At 42.6% G+C, this 18,194-nt stretch overlaps 2 protein-coding genes across 2 annotated transcripts; both read right to left on the bottom strand.

Annotated features, from left to right (window-relative positions):
- Window positions 1–5,954: 5,954 nt before the first annotated feature.
- Window positions 5,955–8,769, bottom strand: LOC311247450 (growth arrest-specific protein 1). The gene has a single exon (XM_084337889.1). The coding sequence runs from the start codon at window positions 8,082–8,084 to the stop codon at window positions 7,329–7,331; it is 756 nt and encodes a 251-aa protein (XP_084194015.1). The 5' UTR covers window positions 8,085–8,769; the 3' UTR covers window positions 5,955–7,328.
- Window positions 8,770–11,415: 2,646 nt separating this feature from the next.
- cplx3b (complexin 3b) lies at window positions 11,416–17,663 on the bottom strand. Its single transcript, XM_084337441.1, has 3 exons — window positions 17,471–17,663; window positions 12,975–13,062; window positions 11,416–11,646 (listed from the first exon to the last, which is right to left on the bottom strand). Exons 1-3 carry the CDS (start codon window positions 17,626–17,628, stop codon window positions 11,422–11,424), a joined length of 471 nt encoding a protein of 156 aa, XP_084193567.1. The 5' UTR covers window positions 17,629–17,663; the 3' UTR covers window positions 11,416–11,421.
- Between the last annotated feature and the right edge of the window lie 531 nt (window positions 17,664–18,194).

The following is an 18,194-nucleotide window of genomic DNA, read 5'->3' as shown; positions in this document are numbered from 1 at the left end:
ATTGACAATCTCCCAATAATATTTCCATCGTCAATCTGTCGGGTTTTGAGGCAAAAACAGTTAGAGGTTTTCTGGGAAGATTTTGTGACCTGTTGGTCAATCGCCATCATCATAAGGAAGTCTGTTCTGGAGGAGGTAGTGAGAGAGATAGAGCACTACTAGGAGGAACTAAGGACATTTCAGACTCCCTTAATGCAGTCCAGAGAAGGTGGGGGGGGTCTAAACTCCATTCAAGGTGTGTGTTCTATTTCATCTAATAGAAAAGAGGTTAATACCACAATGCCTTTTCTCCGGAACCTACTGCATTCTGGTTCTAATTGGCCTCCATTTCACTGCAGGTCCATCAAAACCAATGTTCCCCTGCTGATGCCATCTCTCTTTCCCCCTGCTGATGTTATCTCTTCTCTCTTTCACTCTCTGCCAACGTTCTCTCTGCCGACGCTATCTCTTTCCCTCTCTGCCGAGGCTATCTCTCTCTCCCTCTGCTGATGCTATCTCTTTCTTTCACTCTGCTGATGCTATCTCTCTTTCACCCTGCTGATGCTAAATCTCTTTCCTCCTGGTGATGCTATATATCTTTCCATCTCTGCTGAGTTATCTCTCTCTTCCAACCTTCTGATGTTATCTCTCTCTCTTCCAACCTTCTGATGTTATCTCTCTCTCTTCCAACCTTCTGATGTTATCTCTCTCTCTTCCAACCTTCTGATGTTATCTCTCTCTCTTCCAACCTTCTGATGTTATCTCTCTCTTCCAACCTTCTGATGCTATCTCTCTTTCCTCCTGCTGATGCTATACAGGTGCAGCTCAATAAATTAGAATATCCTGGAAAAGTCTATTTCGCTGTATTGATGCAGTAATTTGTGCAAAAGGAGTCCCAACCAATTACTGAGTGAACACTTTTTTTTGCTTTTACACTGCCCTGTAAGCTGCCAATAAAGTGGACTAATGGGGACGTCGATTTACGGGAATCCATATTCCAACTAATCTGACAGAACTCTCAGCAATACATTTCCAAAGGAGGCTATCAAAACTAGATAAGATACTACAGCCATGGCGAGGCAACTACTTAACCATATATGGTAAAACAATTTTAATTAATTATTTGCTAACATCACAGTTTGTATACTTATTTATGTCCTTACCTAGTCCTGGTGAATATTTTTTTAAACTATACGATTAGAAAATATTTGACTTTATATGGAATGGAAAGCCAGATAAAATTAAACAAGCTTATCTTTACAATGAATATGAACTTGGAGGTGTACAACTATTAGGATGGCCTTTTTGCAGCTTTATACTATTCACTTTCAATGGTTTATAAAACAAATGCACTTTGAACTGTCACCATTTTAAGTGAATCTTTACAAAGTTGGCTACAATTCCAGTATCACCCTCCAAACAAAGGAGATGAGATAGCTCAACAGATCTTATGGTTTAATACAAGTATATTAAGGGAAAATAAACCATTATTTATCGAACAGATGTTTGAGAAAAAAAAAATTTGTTAATGATATTCTAAATGGAGACGGTAGGATAATGGCATATGAACAAATTGCCAAAGTGTTTGGACAGGTTGTTTCAATACAGAGCTACAATCAACTGCTTGCATCCCTGCCAGGGAAATGGAAAAAAAGCGCCAAGGTATTTAATAAACTAATGGTTTGCAGACCCTATATTAAAAATAATAAATGGTCCAAAAAGACAAAAATAAATAAGGAGATCTACCGTTTTTATCTAAAGACCAAGGGTATATTCCATCGGCCATATAACAAAGATGGGAAGAACTTGTTGATGTACCACTTCCTTGGCATTTGATATACAATAATATATATGAAATAACTATAGACACCTATATGCGAGCCTTTCAGCTGAAAATACTGTACAGAACTTTGGCAACAAGGAGGATGTTCTGGGGCATTGAACGGACAGATGAGTGTAGATTTTGTGTGGAAGAGACAGAAGATTTGCCACACCTTTTTTGGTACATGTCCTTATGTAGTCTGTTTTTGGAATGGTGTGCAAAACTGGTTATGGAATTTCAATATCAGTTGTTATATTGATATACAGACTGTACTGTTGGGTGATTTAAAGGAATATAACCGTACTTTTGTAAATATGATTATTCTTTTGGGAAAAAGGTTCATTTTTAAAGCACAATTTATTCATGAATTGCAGTTGAATATATTCAAAAGGCAGGTAAGGCATCATTCACAGCATAATAGAGGGGCTATTGGTAATAGGTAATGACAGTATAGAGGTGTTTAGGGATAGATGGAGTACACTTAGGGAGGCTGAGTGAAGAGTGGGAATAAATATACAATATATGTCCTAGTGGTCGTGGAGAATTAGGGGAGGCTGCCATGGGGTTGCGGGGGCTTGATGTGCCTTCAGGTTTTTTGCTGCGATGTGGCTTGTTCTGCCCTCGCCGTTCGTGCACCGGGAATACGTGCACGGCTGTCTGCTGCTCATGTGGGGCGGTGGTTGGTGTTTGGGTGGTCTGCTGTTGGGTATAGTTCTACCGATCCTCAATTGTCTTTATTTTATTTGTTTGTGTTTTTTTGTATTTTGTATTTTGTTATTCATGTAAGCCTGGGGGATATTCAGGATGGCGTGGAATTGGGGAGCAGGGGTGATGGGTGGGGTACTTACTGCAGTGTAGAAATATGATTTCATGTAAGTCAAAACTTTGATGAAATTATTATTTGATGAAATGCATCTATTGTATCTGCACCCTTTTTTAATAAAAATTTATAAATAAAAGTACTGAGTAAACATACATGAACAGAAGGCCGACATTTCTATATTATTTATTTTTATTTTTTATTGGTCTTATGTAATATTCAAACTTTCTCAGATACTGAAATTTGGGCTGTAAGCCATAAAAAATTAAAACAAATAAAGGCTTGAAATATTTCACTTTGTGTGTAATGAATCTATAATCTATGAGTTTCGCTTTTTGAATTGAATTACTGAAATAAAATAACTTTTCCACGATATTCTAATTTATTGAGCTGCACGTCTCTCTTTCCCTCTGCTGATGATATCTTTCCTCCTGCTGATGCTATAGTCTCTCTTTCTCTCTGCTGATGCTATATCTCTTCTATCTCTCCCTCTGCTGATGCTATCTATTTCCCTCTGCTGAAGCATCTCTCCCCCTGCTGATGCTATCTATCTCTTTCCCTCTCTGCTGATCTTTCCCTCTCTGCTGATGCTATCTATCTCTTTCCCTCTCTGCTGATGCTATCTATCTCTTTCCATCTCTGCTGATGCTATCTATCTCTTTCTCTCTGCTGATGCTATCTATCTCTTTCCCTCTCTGCTGATGCTATATATCTCTTTCTCTCTGCTGATGCTATATATCTCTCTCTGCTGATGTTATCTATCTCTTTCTCTCTGCTGATGCTATATATCTCTTTCTCTCTGCTGATGCTATCTATCTCTTTCTCTCTGCTGGTGCTATCTCTTTCTATCTTCTGATGCTATCTATCTCTTTCCATCTCTGCTGATGCTATATATCTCTTTCTCTCTGCTGATGCTATATATCTCTTTCTCTCTGCTGATGCTATCTATCTCTTTCTCTCTGCTGGTGCTATCTCTTTCCATCTCTGCTGATGCTATATATCTCTTTCTCTCTGCTGATGCTATCTATCTCTTTCCCTCTCTGCTGATGCTATATATCTCTTTCTCTCTGCTGATGCTATCTATCTCTTTCTCTCTGCTGATGCTATCTCTTTCTATCTTCTGATGCTATCTCTCTATTTCCCTCTGCTGATGCTAACTCTCTCTTTCCCTCTCTGCTGATGCTATATATCTCTTTCTCTCTGCTGATGCTATCTCTCTTTCTATCTTCTGATGCTATCTCTCTATTTCCCTCTGCTGATGCTAACTCTCTCTTTCCCTCTCTGCTGATGCTATCTCTCTCTCTCTCTGTTGATGCTGGCAATCATATCGGTATCGGTGTAAACTCATAAAGAAGCGGTTATACATGTAGGGGTACATAATCCGTAAGGTGCCAGGTCCCTTCAACATCACTGGAAAACGCACGCACGTCAACCATTCACTGTGGATAGACGCCGGGCTATCGTGAATGGAACATTGTTGTACAGATGGGAGAGACAAAACTAGCTTCTAAATCCCTGTCACTCCCCTCTCGAGGGGGAAGGGAGGGGGTCGGGGGGACAGGGTTTGTTTGGGAGAAACGTTGAATAAAGATAATTTAGAAAATGGGCTCCAGCACAGTGCTGCCTCTGTAAAAAATAAAAAAATAAATAAAAAAAAGTCCTTCTCCCCCGATCCCGCCCCCCTCCCATCACCCAAGGCTGCTCTGCTCATGTTTGTTTTGATTTTGTTCCCAGAAGCTGAGTGGGGGATTCGGTGGGGCGGGTGGCTGTGTTGGAGGACTTTCAGATACACAGCAATGGTTTTTAGATAGATTGGACCAAGTATGGTTTCTAATCAGTCAGAGGGAGACTTGGTTCTGCCATATAGCAGAAGAAGGCTACCTGGTCTCTGCCCTGTCCACGTAAAACAAAAGGGACATTTGTACCACAATTGGTTAGTGTTAGTATTAAAATGATTGTCACAAACTTAAAGAGCTGAGTGTAAGTTATAAAGCTATAGGCTAAATGGAGTTTGTAGTCACCACACATTTTTCCAACTGCACTGACCTCAAATCTGCTCTGTATGTCTTTTTGAAAGTGAGGCACGGTAGGCCTGACACCATAAAATATAAAGACCTTTTTTTAAACACAAATTACTTGTTATTTTGCCTCTCTGGGGATTGTTGTAACATTATGTGGGTATGTGCCTCAAGTGTTTAATTAGCAGAACAGGTGTTAAGTTTACACCTGGTGCGAACACCATCCGACCACACTGCACTGTTTTACAGTTTGCTAATGACTTGTAAATACCTAAGTAAATAAGGAACAAACCCCAACTAGCTGTTTGTTCTAAATCCTTTAATTCAATAGTAATTTAGGTCATTAGTAAGGGTTTTGAAAACCAGTAGATGCAAATTGCAGTGGGAAACTTCCCCTTTGATGCCGATGTGACATTTGTGAGATGTCTCAATTACCGTAACCTGGCTTTTCTATAGTGGTTTTAATGCCAACTTAAATCTCAAAAGTAACAAGATTCCAGCAGTGCCCTTTTACCCCAGTGAGGATGTTTTGCGTAGCGACTATACACTTAAGATTCCTTCCTGGGTTTCGGTTACAACAGGCATAATCCCTGAAGTGTTACACAATGCTGGCATTATAGAAGGTACACACTATAGTGAGGGGACTGGCACAGCCACAGCACTCATTGTAGTCACTTGGGTTGACTTCAATGGGACATATTACGTATGTTATTATAACAATTTCCTTGTGGAACATGTTATGTTTTTCCCCCCAAGTCTAAATGTAATTTTAATATTTTATTTACCTGCATCTCTTTCTTCCCATGTATTGACCACGTTTTTTGGTGGGTGTAGCACCCAAGAGTAAAAACCTTTACAAAAAGCACAGCTAATTGATCAATCAAAGACAATTCATTGCTTGTACCCCACTTGTGACATAACACAGGACAATAATTCTGAACAGCTTGCTTAAGCTCATCAATCTGAAGACTTTAAACCCTGGCCAAACTGCAAGGAGTTTTCCCCAGCATCTAACGTTGAGTAACATTTCACACACTGCCAAATCCATACAAATACTATAGGCAAAACCCATTTTCCATAATATGTCCCCATTAAATGACATTTTCTATTAATAAATTGTGCCTTTTGGTTGCTTGTATTTGTTCATGTACCAAATGAACATTACATTTAAAAATATATAATATTTAGTAAGGATAATGAAGGTAAAATATGAATCAATATGCCCGCAGATGATATTATATAGGTATAGGTGTCAAATTTAACACATTTCCCCATGTCAAAATTTTTTAATAAACCAATGAGCATTTCAGTTCATAAACATTTTATTACAAAAATTGCCTTCCCATATAGAAGATGTATGTTCTTAAAATGAATTCCAGCACTAAACATGTCAGGTTTTGTGGGCAAACTGTAAACTACTGTCACATGTTTATATTGTATTAACTGTATTAAAGTAGCAATTGACCATAAACTGACCTATATCTTACTGCATATAACTAAAATATATACATTCCTTGCATTCTAAATTCATAATTTAACATACATCAACATTTTCCTTCGGACCAGCAGCTACCTGATCATGTCCAATAACAAATATTCATTACCTTCATAACCAAAACAAAGATTAGTTTATAAACAAATTCAAGTGGCGTAGACACAGAAAATAGGCAATGAGCTTCTTTTAAAAGAGATGAAATGCACATAAACATGCTTTAATTTTCCCTTCACTGGCAGCATGGTTCCTACTATGGAAAGAAAGGAAGGAAGAAAACCATTTCACCTAAAACACAACTTTTGTAATAAATTATCTTAACCAGCAAGTATAGCTTACGTGTTGTTGCGCACAGTTCAATGTGAATAAGCCTGGCTTATTAAGCCAATATATATTTATCCTCGTTTATAACAATGACTTATTGTAAAAATGACATTCATCTTGTGGAGATCAGTCTGAAGACAAGTAGCCTATGGTGTGTCTGGCTTCAGTTATCCGGAAGGTGTGGGAGGGGGGGGGGGGGTGTAACACTCTTGACAGAGGGTCTCTAAGGCGTGAGAGTGTGTGTGAGGAGGGGTGGGGGGTCCCCACAAAAAGTTCAATAAAACAATCTTGGACAGGGGGATGGGTCAGTGGCGGACCGCTGGAGAGGCACTTCACTTAACTCCTTGATCCCAAACCCTTGTCTGCTCTCTTGACGCTTTCCACAAATATTTGAAGTGTGATGGCTGCAATAATGCAGAGGCCCCCTCTGAAACAGAGAGTAGAGCAAACAGAGACTGGACGGGTCCAATGTTTATCTTAAGTCTTAATAAAGCCACACTCCCAAGGACCATTGAGACGAAACAAAACAAACAGGGCTGTTTTAGAGGAACACACAGACTAATGCCCTGTAAAGAGTAGTGTCAGCAAAAAAAAGGAGTCAAGTTTGGTTCACTTCCTCTCAAACAAGCACCTTAAAGGATTTGTTTTGCACTCTTTGACCATAGGTTTTTAAAACGAAATAGATGTATGTTCAGGCATGGATAACCTTAAGGGCCTGTACCACACTATGCAAAGATGTAGACGTCAAATCAAACAGCAGAATTCCAATACAGTGCGGAATTGTAGTGAGACCTACACCAAACATTATGTACACAATGATTCCTGCTTCCAAAATGAAATCCAGCAACTGTTGCACCAAGCAAGTTAACCATCTCAATATAATATCCGTGCTATGGGAAGACACAAGACGAGAGGCACGTAGCTGGCCAACTGCCTTGGTGCAGAGGACACGTCGGAATACATCTCGTCTTTATCATTTTTAGGGTCATAGTATTCATCCTCGTATATATCATCCACGTCCGGCTGGTCCGAGATCACACTGTGGTCTCCGATCGAGCAGAGTTTACTCATGTTCTCTTTGACCACCTCACAGAACGGCCTCTCCACGCCGTCGCACACACAGCGGTTGAGGAGCATGCCGTTTGGGATGAACAGCATCTGTTGAATGGTGGCCTTACACTTCGAGGAGCACTTCCGGCCATTGAAGAGCTGCCCACAGTATGACAAGTAGGCCGTTAAGGAGGCGTGGCAGCTGTTGTCCTCCTCGCAGCGCTGCCGGGCCTCCGTGCACCCTATCCCACCTGCGTCGCCCGGGTGCCTGCGGGGGAGGCAGGGCTCGATCGCCTTCTTGGCGTCGACGCACTCCGCGTCCCGGGCACAGTCGCAGGTCTCCAGCTCAGGCCCGTTGCGGGTGTGATTCAGTCTGATCAGTGCGTTGATACAGTGGCTGGGGCATTGCCTCCTGGTGCCCATGAGGTTGCCCTCACACGCAGCTAAATACTGGCCGTATGCGAGTTCGCATTCGGGCTCGTCGTGGCACCGGAGCAGCGCTTGCCAACAAATGAGTTGAGCGTCGAACGCCACTAGCAGCCACGAGAGAAGCGCCAGGGCGCCGCACCAACTGTTCATGCTCGGATGGAAGTTCCTATTTTACGGTGTCGCGCGACACCTCTTCCACCAGAACGGTCAACACATTATAGGCCCATTCACGAATTTGGAGACAATAATAAGGACACTTGACTTTTGACAATCATTCACACAAAGTGTGTATTATTTGAAGCCCATACAGAAGCCTCACCCTCGTGCGCTTTGCAGTCGCGGAGAAGCTGCTCGGGGTCCGTCTCTCGGAGAAAGCATCAGGTTCTGGCTGTGGGACAGTGTAGCAGCAACACTAACACAAGCCAGATAACAATAATGTCCGCTCCGATGTTTCAATTTCCACGAAGAAACTGTAACGGTTCCGTGCCAATCGCGTCGGCCGAGGGACGAACGCATGCCACCGAATCCACAACAACAACACCAAAGTTGACGCGCATTATTTTAAAAGTTATTGTCCACGGTTCAGTTTGTAGTCGACACGAAGTCATCGTCCTTGCCATTGTTTTGAGATTTCCCCCCACACGGTTTCTCCGATTTAACAGCCATCCGCGGCACGTAGTCCGTGTTTTTCTGGGTTGAAACGGGTTCTAGCTTCTAGCTGTCGCCTTTTCTCCCGCTATGCGTCTTTGTCCTCCGTCTCTTGCAGTTACGCTTCACGCTTCGCTAAGCGTTCCCCCCACAGCACCCCTCCTCCTGCCACTGGAAAAGAAAGGAAAGTTTTCCTTCCCCCCTCTCTCTCTCTCAGTCAGTCTGTCTCTCTCTTTCTCGCTCTCTTTCTCTTTCTCTTTCTCTCTCTCTCTCTCTCTCTCTCTCTCTCTCTCTCTCTCTCTCTCTCTCTCTCAGTCAGTCTGTCTCTCTCTCTCTTTCTCTTTCTCTTTCTCTCTCTCTCTCTCTCTCTCTCTCTCTCTCTCTCACATTTACAATCGTGGCCAACGATTGGTCGTTGATTGGAGTCAGCCGTGGGACCCATCTCTATAGCAACATCGTTTTTTCACTGGCAATCTGCACGTTATGATGATTAGATAAATAAAATGTTTATAAAAAAAAATGATGAAAACTCCCGTCCTGTGTGGTCCGGTCCCCCGCTCTCTGTCTCCCCCCCTCTCTCTCTCCCGTTGCAAAACATAAGCTTTGGGGAGGTTGGGGCTCCCGAGCCCCAGAGAGCAGCCGACAGAACGCATTCCATTGCGAGAAGCTCACATCTGCAACCTAGCCTGCTCCAATTCAGACCAGAAAAACAAATCTGTTCCCTTTTAACGATAAACAGCTTGGAGGGTAAACCTCTATGATAACCGTACTAGTGTGTGAGGGTTTCACTTAAAGGTTCGTACTAATTGTCGCCATTTTACCCCCACTCCTCGCTTATTTTGCTCTTGCATTCGACGTCGTTTTTTAAGCCCTGATTGATTGGAGAGAATGGAAGAGAATAGTATTTTCTGGCCCGTTTCACCCCAATTGTGTCAGATTGGCCATGCAGTGGCCCAGTGTCTCTCTTGGCTGAAGATTGTTCACGCACTGGGGCCTATCAATAGAGCGGGGTTTCAGCATCAATATATTTTACAGCTCTCTCCTTTCACACCACACTTGAAAACTACCAAAAGCTCAGGCTTTCCTGGCATTGAAATGGTAACTAACTTGATTTGGGAAGGGGGGGGGGGCAGCGGAACTCTCTCTCTCTCTCTCTCTCTCTCTCTCTCTCTCTCTCTCTCTCTCTCTCTCTCTCTCTCTCTCTCTCTCTCTCTCTCTCTCTCTCTCTCTCTCTCTCTCTCTCTCTCACACACATACACGCACACACACAGTCTGTCTAGTGGTTTTTTGTTGTTGTTTTTTTACAGCACTTTCAGGCCTATATACCCCAGAAAGACTGCCAATTCTGCAAGGATTCATTGTGCCAGATGGGCCTAAACTGATAACTTAACTGAAATACGAGAGATACGGTAGTTCTTTGCAAATACTTTGAGAAGAATATTTCAGGACATTTTACTAACACTGCTACACATTACTGTATTATTTTCACTAGTGGTGAGGATTATTTCCCTCGTTAAAATCTAATTTCTCATTATTAGATGTCACATTTCTCTCTTTACTGATGGTGGTCAACACTGTCAACATCTCCTGTTTAATAACTCCTTTGCCCCTATAAATGTGCCAGTCATGTGTTTCTGGGAGTCATTTTGTCTCCACCTGGTGTTCAAGCATCTCTGATTGAGACAGCTTTCTATCTGTCAAGAAGAACCGCAAATAGAGGAATGAAAGACAGTTGTCATAAAAATTAGTTTATTTGTCAGTTTCAACAGTCAACTCAAAGTGAACGAGATTCTTTCAGCGCTTTAGTAACAACACTGTAAAAGAAACACCCGACTCGCGAAAATACTGTCACGGCAGCCATTTCCTGAAAGAAAGGGTCCACAGGAGGACCAAAAAAATACTATCTATATAATAGCAATTGAAAGTCACACACTCTCAAACACAGAGATCATCTTTGCTCCGTAACTCCAAAATGTCACCCCTTGACATTGTGCCATCGTAGACTACATACATCAAAGTTCACAGTAGCTCCATCACACAAAGGTAGTAGTTATTGCCTGCCTTTCTTGATACTGTAAATGCCACAAATGGACTGTTCGACTATCACGAGACGTAAAAACCACTGTTTTTGGAAAACAGTGTGTGTGACTGTAATACATATAACATATACATACGTACATATAACACCCACATTCCCTCCTCTTCATTCATCCACACAGTGCCACTTTTTGGGGGGGATAGTTAAGCTAGAGACGACGACACTGCCAGACGAAATGACCAAGTATAACAGCATGTTCATGAGACTGTGTGCTGTTTTTAAACACTACAACCAGCACCCACAGCCCGAAGGACCACTTTTTGTATTGTTGTTTTTTTTGTCTGTGTTTTTCTTTTCTTTTTTGGTGTGTGTGTTTTTCTTTTTTTCAAAGACAGCACTTGATGCATCATATTGGCCAAAAAATAACGACACCAGACCACCAGCACAAAACAGCACCACTGGAAAACGGAGAGGTCAGGAGTTATAGGTCAGGATGAGGACAGGGTCGAGGGTCAGGATGAGGACAGGGTCAAGGGTCGTACGACGGTCACACGACTTGAAAAAAAAAATCAAGACCCCCAAATGAGCAGTGGAACACAGACAGAACAAAATGCTTTTCAGTTTCCAAGGTAGCACTATTTTATCTAACGCTAACACCGTAGAACTCTGGTAACTGTAGGCCTTACATCTTATATCACTGATCATGTCATGTGGGGTACAGGTAGAGAGGGAGAGGGGTCGAAGAGGAGAGAGGGAGGACAGGGATGGAGGCAGATTGGGAGTTCAGGGTTTGAGCCGTAATCACATGAGATTGCAGTTCTCCGTCTGCTTCTTCAGTTCCCCCAGCGTGGCCTGGGCTTTGTCTTTCAGCTGATCCATGTCCACGTTCGGGATGTTGGTCAGCTGGCCCAGCACTGACTGCTTGTGCTCCTCCTCCTGGTTGTCCTCGGCGATCATCTTGGCCAGCTCCGTGGGCAGCTCCACGTCATCCCCTGCCTGCTGGATCTGGGTCTCATCCAGCTCGTTCTGAAGCACGTGCGTACACAGAGACAAACACACGTACACAGACCAGGTCAACATAGAAGAGTTGAGAAGTAGAGAGAGAGGAGAGATAGTACAAAAATAAGAGAAACAAGGGGAAGATGGTGCCCAGAGATGGTGTAATGGTTAAGACCCCTGCCCTCTGGAATCACATGTATGCCTACTGGCCTAGGATCAAAGCTCACCAGAACCTTATGTGTCTCCACTGCTCTTATCTCCCTCCAGCCTTCCTACCACCTCAATAAAGGAGATATATCAGTGTTAAAGGGAGTGGAAGGTCCAGTCTCATTTAAAATCTTAAAAGAATAGTCCACCTATTTAAGAAGCCTGTCTCATTTATTTGTCACAAACTGGACGTTTTGTCAGTTTAACCCAAGGAGCGCGTGCACCCACTTTCAAAACCACTCTCAAAGAGCACCTATGAGATACTGCAATCGAAACTGGCCCCTGTAAATGTCCTAACGCAACCCCCCCCCAATGTACAATAAATGTCCTATTAAACCCAATAATACACAACACCCTCTTCTTGGGACCAAGTAAGGTTTAGTCGATATTCCAATGTACAGTTAATCTGTTCTGTGCGCATGCACTCGCGCACACCGCATGCGCGTGCACGTGGCGTCCGGGCAGTTCCCATATTACGACTGCACCACTGCCAACCTCCTACCTACCAACCTCCTCCAATGTACAGTTTCTTCATCAAATGTATATACTCTCTTTTTTAGACTCTTCTTGTATCAAAAACAGTACTGTATTCGTAAATCTGGTATGTCATAAATGTATAGATGTAGCAGTACTGTCTATCTGTATGTCATGTATGTCATATATGTTATGATGAATTGAAAATGGGGGACCCTGATGTAAACAAGACGAAAGTCTTTCTCTGGTCTGTATCCCCTTAACAATTGTGTGTATTGAGCTGTACTGTATTGTACCCATTCTGCAATCTGTTAATACAAATTTCAATCAATCAATCAATCAATCAATCAATCAATCAATTAATCAATCAATCAAAACCATTGTTTAGGGTTTTAGCTCCACTAGCAAGAGCTAGCAAGGAGCTGTAGTCAATCTTGGTAGGTCGCTCGGGTCAATGACTTCGGTCCTGGTTGGTTATATCTTTTAGAGATATTGGAAGCAGAAAATTCGAGCATTTGTCAGCATTATGCTAAGTATGCTAGTGAAAGTCAATGGGGAACATGAAGCATTAATATTGCTGAACAGAATTTCTTAATAGAAACGTCAACAAGAAATGTGTTCAAAAGAGCTAAAAAAAAAAAGGCACTACAGAAGCAGGAGTGGATGAGATGTACCTTTGGTAGTCTGTATTTGTCCCGGAAGTGACTTCTGACTGTTGCTCGCTCAGCTTTCTTCTGGGCAAAATTTGCTTCTCGCTCCTGCCTGTTGGAAAGGATAACATAAAAAAAATGTGGTCAGAATATTGCAGATGCCTCCACATACAGAAATGCTGGATAATCTCAGTTTTAAACAAAAGTCTCTTAGTACACGCTGCTTTCTAATAACCTCTTCAGCAATAAGGATTTCAATTAGAAACACACTTACTATGTGTTACTTACATGTGAACCTGAAAATTAACCATAGAATTTCTACGGAATATCCAGATGTACACATACATTGAGCAACCTATGCAATCTTAACCCTATGGGCAACAGGATCTGGTGGTTAGAAAGACTGACCCGTATCCAGAGGGCCACAGGTCTGATTCCCTGAGATGGCCAGTGTGCCACCCCTATCGTATTGTCCTTGAGCAATACACTGAAACCCCCTTTGACCCCTCTGGTAGAATGCTTAGCCTATATGTATTTGTTTCTCAGAGAGGAATGTGCAAAGAAATACAATTCCTAATTAGGCTGTGATACCACGACGAGTGCTCTAAATCCAAATGAAAGCATGCCACACTCTCTGCCTGTAACTCTAGAGTGTAGACCAACAGAAGGTGCATGAGCAGCAGCGATGCCTTTAGGGGGAGAATGAGAGAGAGAGAGAGAGAGAGAGAGAGAGAGAGAGAGAGAGAGAGAGAGAGAGAGAGAGAGAGAGAGAGAGAGAGAGAGAGAGTGAGAGAGATGCTCACTGTCCTCCTCTGGAGTCCCAGGCGCAGCACGCAGCCGGTCCAATGGTCCACAGAGGAAACGGCAGTACCTTTGGGATGTGGAGCAGGAGCAGTCTGCTAAATGCTGACTGACTACCGCTGCCACTCAACCTACTTCCACAGCTGCCAACCAACACCACACGCAGTCTGCAATCACCCCCACTCAGCTATAGTGTGCACACAGGCCCAGATAATCTCAGGCACACTCTCCCTCAATGTCAGTAGAGACACACTAAAGCCTGTGCCTTTGATCATGGGGACTATTACTGTCTCCCTAGCTATATATTACTGTCTCCCTAGCTATACTCATGTTCATCATATTTCACTTTAGAAGAAGGTCCATGTCTTTTTATTAATTTTTTGTTTTGCATGCACACACACAGACACGCACACGCACACACGCACGCGCACACACACACACACACACACACACACACACACACACACACACACACACACACACACACACACACACACACACACACAGACACACACTATACACCACCATACTAGTGACATCACTTTGGAATCCTCCTAGTTGCAAAATCATACAATACTCCCAACAGTATATAAAAATCTATGGCAATGTGATCCTGACTCATGAAATAATGAAAAAATTATCTGTTTGCACTTATCGATAAAAAGAGATAAAAACCAAAGCCCTTAATACCAGTGGTGTCTACAGATTCCCAAGGCAGTTCATGTTGTTGATTGAGTGTTCATGATCTCGATTGGAAATACTGTGGTAAAAGAAAGAATATCCCGAATTGAAATATTGCTTTCATGGACATATAAAAAAGGAGTGATAACTAACATACAGACCAAACAACTGGCTAATAATCCTCCCTTTGATTAGAACAACAAATCCTGATTCAGTTGTTCAGCAAGAATCAGCATACAGTGAATACAGTGCAGTGATTTAAAGTCAACACATGCCTCCACCAGAGGGCAGACAACAATCTGCTTCAGTCAATATCACTGATTTGTTTCATTTTATTGTATTTTATTTAATTACTTTTCTTGTTTAGTGTTTGTTTCAATAGTATGGCTCCAACATCATTATGAGTTCACAAGATAGTGCTTCAAAGAGCTTGCAATTCAAGGCCCTATATGGTCAACAATAGACCATGTAACCTTATAGCTCAAATGTGATTACATAGACCTTGTAATAACATCCTAGATGTGATTACAATCAGAAAATGAAACGAGGGGTGCAGTTAATATGCATGATTATCATATCATGACTATAAATGAAAGCTCTAACAGCAGAGGTGACATTGTGTGACTGGAAGGATTAAGTCAAACGCGGGTCCGAGGAGGGCCTTGGGAGGCCTATAGCACCACAGGCATGTTGAAAGTGTTTTTGTTCCCAATGTGTCAGGGGGGGGGAGGTCATATCAACCGGGGGATACTGTTATTATTCACGATGCTGTCTGTGCAAGAGTCCGATTTCACTATGAATTAACATGAGCGTGCAAAACACCAAACGCCACAGAAGCCCAGCCCGCTCCCTGGCAGACGGCCAACGGCGTGGCTCCTATAGGCCCCACTCGAGTAAGACGAGCCACCTTGTCTCTTCTTCTGCTCTCAAGGGCATCAGATGGGTTTTATATAGTTCTATTGGTCAGAAGACCAGGCTTGTCGTTGCGCTGGCGTGGCTGTGACGTCACGTGCCACGACTCGTATCCTCGTAACATCCTTTTAATGCGAGAAGTATGGTACTCACAGTGATCTATGTATCTGGGTATTGTATACCTCCTGTGTAATAACTCACTTCTACCGAAGGTCACTGCAGTGCTCGTCTATGGTGATGGGACGCCGGCCTGTAGAGAGCTTCAGCTTGTAATCAGCGAGGAGGACATCTCGCCACGCCTCCTGTGTCAACAGCTGAAGGTTGATGTCTAAGGGCCAAAGGGCCCCCTGGAGCCAAGGACAATTAGGACCATGTGGTTCCTTGTTCATTTTAGTATTTGCTAGATTGGCAACCATGTCTTTCAATCATGAGCGTGGGAATTGTAGTCCAAAAAATACGCTCAAATGGCAGTAATGCCATACACACGGACACATTATCAGAATACTGTTCTACGTCAAAATACTGAGGGCATTCCATTTTCAACCAACATGCCACAGGAATTGGTATGAAGTCTCATGGCCACTTATTCCAAGAGCAAGGGCGTGAGCATGTAATTTGTCCCAGTGCTCAGGGGACACATCCTACTAATGAATTGTGAGGTGTTGTTTAGCGTGTGAGGCTGAGCTCTTAACCAAATGACCTTGTTGCTGTAATTGTCACTTTTGATGATGTTTCACGGTTATCAGGAAACGGATATGCAAGGGTACATACACAATATCCTCCTGAGACCCTGCTCATTTTTGTACACTGTAGGGCCCATTAGTTTTAGCTTAATTCCTCTAATACTATACATGTGATGTCACTCTATTGAGTCATGACGTTCCTTACAGAGGACAACCATAGCTTTCCAATGATATATCATGTGTTGGGGTGTGACCATGCAAACTTGCCTTTTTTGTCTTTTCAAAATGGCTGCCAACAAAAAAGGCACATTGCACGGAAAAAATAAAGATAAGCATGATATTCTTATTTAAAATGTTTTTGAATGTTATTATTTTGATTGTTTTTAGTAAGTAAACATCTAAGGAGCATTTTGATAGAGTTGTCAGAGTTAAACATATTTATTTTCAGAGGGGACATCAGGACTTACTGTATGTTTGTTTCATATTTATTTAGTACAGCTCTATTATGTCAGAGTGTGAGAGACCGAGGAACACTGGTCTACTTTGACCGTTATTTCACCATCAGTCTTCTGGATGCTGGATACAGGGGCCTGCCTGCTACTGGGACAATTCAGAAGAATCAAATTTGACGTTTTCTTTTCTTCTTTGTCACACACCATTTTGAAAAGACTGTGAATGTGGATGCAATTTTCATAATTCCATGTATCTTATTGTTTTACGATCAATGAAGTCTGTTTGTGCACTGCAGTGCACATTTTGTAAAATATGAATAGTTAAAAAAAAAAAAACGTTGACATGTGTTCTTTAGCACCCAAACACTTACTTTATCCCCCAAAAATACTTTCCCCCCCCCTGGGTCTCGGGAGGTTAAGGGATAATAATTTAGAAAAGAAAAAAACTACAAATTAAGATAATGAATGGACACTGACTGACATTAAGCAATTAGTAAGTAATCCTAGTCAGACCTGCCAGAGTACCAGTATGAACTACTCTAACGTAATTTGACAACCTCAACCTCAGGCATTGCAGTGCATGGGCAGGAAAATGAATATTTCATATTTATCGCAGACAATTCCCTGTGCACATTTCCTTGGTATAATTATTCCAAGGATCCAATGACAAATGCCCTACATTATCGGCACTAACTGTGTGTGTGTGTGTGTGTGTGTGTGTGTGAGAGAGAGAGAGAGAGAGAGAGAGAGAGAGAGAGAGAGAGAGGGAGAGAGAGAGCGCGAGCTCCCAGAGCAAGTGGAGCAGCTGTGTATTGAGCGCGCAGTTATACAGCACTGATGCGTAAAAAAGCGCACGACGCACAGGGACCTTATAAAAAGGACAAGCGCACTAGTTGGCTTGCAAATGAATGTATACACCGTTTTTAATACAGAAATTGTTTCAGAATTCCGATACATATTCATTAATTTAAATATATCGTGTTTTTCTTACTTTTCCTCCTCTAACTGTTGCTGATATTGTTCAAATTCCTCTTGGGTCATTCCTTGCGCGGCAGCTTCTCCTTTCTCTGCTTCGGGTTTCTCCTCATTCAGTCCTCCTGTGAGGTTCTTCAGCTGTCCCCCCACCATGTGTTTTACCATGAAAGCCATTCGTCAGTCTTGTATAGTCCCGCTAACTTGGTCCTCCTGGGTGAGAAGTTGATGCTTTGACCCGCTCTCCTAGAGCGGCGCGGTATTCAATATATCCACCAGAGTCGTTCGGATGTGATATCTGTAAGTGCAAAAAAAAATCATATAATGTCCAGACGCTCGATGGAAATTAAACAATAAAACAAGAAATTAAATTAATTCCAACTATGCTCTCCTCCGATTGTGGAGATACGGGTTTCAGAACCACCGCCAATGGACAGCTCCTCGTTGTAAGGAAGGTTTGTGAGCAGGGACGGGGCTACACGTTATGAGTCAACAAGTTTGACTCTTAACTCTACCAATCCTGTATTCCCCTCCGCTACTACCACTCCTTCTACCCAATCCCATGGACCGCTGCTTTAGGCGCGCGCTTGTATGATGCGCGCAGACAACATAGGCTACACATGCGATCCCGTGATTCGTCGTGCGATTATTATAACTCGGTACTGAGTCATACCGGCGCTCCTCGCATCCAGAACCGACCCGACAGGGACAAACGCACGTGACGACGAGTCACTGAGAGAGGC

This window comes from Notolepis coatsorum (genome assembly GCF_963971535.1).
Source record: "Notolepis coatsorum genome assembly, chromosome: 20".
NCBI classification, from domain to species: Eukaryota; Metazoa; Chordata; class Actinopteri; order Aulopiformes; family Paralepididae; genus Notolepis; species Notolepis coatsorum.
The sequence above is the reverse complement of the archived record's forward strand: the minus strand, read 5'-3'. Positions and strand labels throughout refer to the sequence as shown.